This window comes from Fukomys damarensis, unplaced genomic scaffold, assembly GCF_012274545.1.
Source record: "Fukomys damarensis isolate Sample0158 unplaced genomic scaffold, DMR_v1.0_HiC HiC_scaffold_2, whole genome shotgun sequence".
NCBI classification, from domain to species: Eukaryota; Metazoa; Chordata; class Mammalia; order Rodentia; family Bathyergidae; genus Fukomys; species Fukomys damarensis.
The window spans coordinates 16,558,894-16,563,258 of record NW_022900914.1 but is presented as its reverse complement, the minus strand read 5'-3'; the positions used below and the strand labels follow the sequence as shown (position 1 = coordinate 16,563,258).

The following is a 4,365-nucleotide window of genomic DNA, read 5'->3' as shown; positions in this document are numbered from 1 at the left end:
CCCTGCCCTCCTTCCTTCCGCCTCCTCCCGCTCGGCGATTTAAACCCCGGCGCCCCCGGCCGCGCCCCCCGCCACGCCCTCATTCCTTGAACCCGGGCTGACTGGAGGGGAATCTCGCGTGCGGAGCTCGCAGTTGCAGACTGTACCACGGGGTGTGGGTGGGGGGGACGATGGTGATTCATTTGGCCGCCTCGCAGTTAAGGACTGGACATTGCCGCTCCAGTAGGGCGCCACGTAGGATGGGACCTAGATTTGTAAACGGATATTTGTAGGGGTGTGCTAAGTGCTTTAACGGACACGGAAGGTTTAAAAGGATCTCCTGCGGAGAGGCAGGGAAGAGTTCATGGAAGTTACCTGCAAATTGAATCCTGATGGATGAATGGGAAGTTTGGCCGGTGAAGAAAGATCGGGCGTTTTAGATCAGGGATGTAGCGTGTGCAAAGGCACCAACGTGTGAGGCAGCAGTCAGCCCACTGGAACCCGACTCCCCACCCCAGCCTAGGTAGAGTGGAAGCCACCACAGAGACAAAAACGAAGGGCTGTAATTGTTAATGGGCAAGGGTCTCGTTAATGGCGAAGATAAGCACCGATTACAGATTCACATAAGTGATCGATTTCAGTGATTGGAAATTCACAGGATTTATGAGAGCTGAACCATCCTGAGCCCCAGTTATAATTTGGTTGAAGGTGGTAATTATATACCACGGGTTTACCCCAACAGATAAAAGAAGTGGTTCCCGGGATCTTGAGCGTACTCTGTGTGTGGGAGGAGAGCCTGAAACTAAAACGCGTGGTGTACATGACGAGGACCTGGGTAGGATGGGACGTGAGAGTATTAGTGGGAAGGAGAGACGAGAGGTTAGGGGATGGGAATTGCTGAGAGGTGGAAGGACCCATGAGCATAGAAAGGAGCTTGCACTGTGATGTTCCTATTTCCCGTGAATCAGGAGGTTCCGGCAGGAAACATAGGAAGAGGGAGTTGGGGAAGGGGGTCTGTAGAAGTGACTGAGGAGCAGAGTGGGAGATGCTCTGTTCTTACTGCTTTCTCTCCACGTGCCCTGCCCAGGTGCAGAGAAGGGGGACATTTGTGATTGGGTTTTATATACACAGATAAGGATGCAGTTGATAGTAAAAGATGACATTTTTGAGATGACCCAAAGAAGTCTTTCATATATATGTAGATTTATGTTCATATGTATGTAGATTTATATATTTCATATATAGGTAGATTTATATACCCGGATTCACTAAGGCTTAGTGAATTTAAACATTATATCTAAATATTATGTTTATACACATTTAAACATTATATTCCAAGAGTAATTAGGGGCCAGGGATTTAGCTCACTGGCACTGTGCCTGCCTCCAAGTGCGAGGTTCTGAGTTCAGTCCCTGGTACCAGAAAAAGAAGAAGAAGAAAAAGTAGACGAGTGGCTTGCTTGTACATGTATTTAAGTGTCCCTATTTTTGTTTTGCCTGGACTCTTGGAAAGTATTTTAATCTTTGCTTAAAACTTAGGTTGTTGTAAGATTTAAAATGCTAGTCATGATAATGATTTTTAGTAGGTGATATGTTGGTGGAAATGCATGTCTCTTGATTTTGAGTGTATAAGAAATCTCTCCCAAGAACTGGGCCTGATTACCTGTCTTTTTCTCCTCTCTGTCGCATACATTTGCTCACTTGCCCTATGGAGTCCAGTCTGGCTCTTTTCACTAGTGAGAATTCTTGATGGTTCTTTCACTTAGACACTTGCCTTGCCAGAGGGCACTGCATTTAACTTCTGTGAGCCCCAGTTATAGTTTTGTTAGGTACAGAAGGAATGTATCTACTGAGGTATTGTGCACATTCCACACTGGCAGGACTTTGACCTCCTTGGAAAAGAGCTGTCCTTCCAGTTGCTTATGATGGGTTGTAATACTTCATAATAAGGATGAAGGCAGTTCATGCTAGAAAATTCTAGAAATCTTCCACTAAACTTGGCACTGTGTCCTTCCAGTCACAGTTGTTCTGACCTTGGTGGCAATGGACGATTGTCAGTTGCCCTTTGCTTTCTTAGAAGACCAAGCTCACCCACAGTCACTTCCAAATGAAGTGTTTTACTCCACTTCTGCTTTCTTAAATCCTCATTTAAGAAGGAGCCAACAAACACCCCCACCGCACCCCAAGTTCTGGACTCACTTACTAGATAGACTATCCTACCCTGGTTTCTGACCAGGGATAGGTATGTAGCCTGCTATTCAGTATTTGAAAATTTATAGCCAGAAAGACGTGGGCCAGAAGCCCAGCAAATAACCATCCAGAGACATTCTGGTTAGTTGGCATTTGAGGAGATTGGACTCTAACAGGGAGGAGAGAGTAGCAATGAACCCTGCATATAGATACTTTGCGGGGCAAAACATTCAATTTTCAGAGCTTCTTGGTTTCTTGTTTCATTGACGTAATGTGCATCCCAAGGCTCAGCGTCCTTTAGAATGTTAGGCTTTTGGCAGCCGCCGTTCTGTTGCTTCTGCTCTTCAGCAAATCCCTATTTATTAAATCAGGTATTGTTACTCCATTTTTAAACTTCCATTCTGCTAAGATTGTTTTGCACCTTAGTCGACGTGCTGGGGAAAAAGGTCCACACAGTTATTTAACGACACACATGATTAGATACCTGATATAAATACTAGTTTTTTTTTCTGTGATGTTTTTGTGTCTTCTTCTAGCCAGTAAAATAGCTCAAATATATAAAGTTCTCTTATTAAAGCTCATATCATTTGATTCATATCATAGATCATATCTCTGAACTCTAACTCTGAAGTTGTCTTTTCATAAAATGTCATGTTTTACTATGCTGATTATTACTTTGGTACCAAACCTGCATTTTGGTCTGAAGTTGGAGTTTGCTCTCCTAGTCTGGTGTGGCTTGAGATTGTCCTCCGTACAGCTCATCTGAATGAATGCTTACAGTAATAGAGCTGGAAGAAATGCCTGCTTCTTATCCCAGCCTCATTTAGGTCAGCTGGTACCCAGAGAGGTTAGAGGACTTGTCCAAAGGGTCACTACTGAGAGAGAGTGGGGATAAGAATTTGTTTTTTGAATCTGGGTCAAATTTCCTGTTCATTTCACCCATCACATCCCCAAGATTCTGTTTGAAAATAAAGTAGGGTAACTGCCTTGGGTATGAACTGTGTGTATTTTATGTGAATTTTCTCTTTCCCCTTTCATCAGTCTTATTACTTAGCTTATAATATTACAAATTAGATATTAAATCCTGATCTCACATTGAGATCAACTCCTTTCCCTTGAAAAGATAGCGTGTTTTGGTTAGAGAGACATGAATCACCTTATGAAATGTACCATGTATTTGGAAGTTACAGAAGAAAGATAATTGTGGTAAACAGTGTGTTTAGCACCTGTCTGGCCAAGGAAACATCACCTATCTTCCCTGTATTTTAATCACTTTTTCTGTAAAATGAGAATAAAGGATTAAATGAATATATTTGAACTGTTTGAAATGGTGTCTGGCACATTGTGTGATGGAAGTGTTAGCATCTGACTTTGGGAGTTTTCTATACCCCTCCACTTTCCATCAGGACTTCTTGTCAGCCCACTTAAATGATCTTCACTTAGTCATATTAGGAGACTCTACTTTGTTGAGGTACTGAGTGTCCTTCCTTTGTTGTAATACTGAATATTTGTTTAACAACGGATGTGGAATATGAACTTTCACACACTATAATTTTCTTCTTTTTAAGGATCTGGAATGCCCTGACAGATAATTTTGGAAATGTCATGCCTGTAGACTGGAAGTCATCCCATACTAGGACTTTACATTTGCTTACTCTGAACCTCTCAGAAAAAGGGGTAAGTTGAACCAGTAGTTTCTGCATAACTGGTGTTGATGGTAGAAGTAGAACAGTAGCATTTCTCTTCAGCACACATTTATTGTGTTGCCATGTATTTCCCTCTCTGGCCATCTTGGGTGCCCTGATGTCACTTTGCTAGCATGGCCCTCTGATTCTTTCCCACTACATGTCCACTTCTGTAGGGTTAGCTGTTTCCATTGCTAGGGAAAATGTGGACACCAAGGATCACCATTTCTTCCCGTTTACATAACAACACTGGCGTGCTGAGAACCCTCACTGAGAATCCCAGCCTTTTCTCCAGTGTATTGAGGGTACTGGAATATCAACAGAGAGTTCACCTACAGGTAAATTTAGTGACTTGCTGGACCTGATCTGTTGTCCAAGGACCATATATTTAGGTGAATACTGAGGAACCCTTAAAAGACATTTCAGGGTTTAGGGATTTAGCCCAGTGGCACTGTGCCTGCCTTGCAAGAAGAAGGTCCTGAGTTTGTTCCCTGGTACAAAAAAAAAAAAAA

At 42.9% G+C, this 4,365-nt stretch overlaps 1 protein-coding gene across 1 annotated transcript in view; it reads left to right on the top strand.

The window, feature by feature from the left end:
* The first annotated feature begins 170 nt into the window (after positions 1-170).
* The window catches only part of Fez2 (fasciculation and elongation protein zeta 2), a 37,569-nt gene continuing 33,374 nt past the window's right edge, over positions 171-4,365 (top strand). The window contains exons 1-3 of the mRNA XM_033762225.1: positions 171-254; positions 420-502; positions 3,737-3,845. Of these exons, the coding sequence (XP_033618116.1) occupies positions 171-254; positions 420-502; positions 3,737-3,845 (276 nt within the window). The remainder of the gene's footprint in view (positions 255-419; positions 503-3,736; positions 3,846-4,365) is intronic.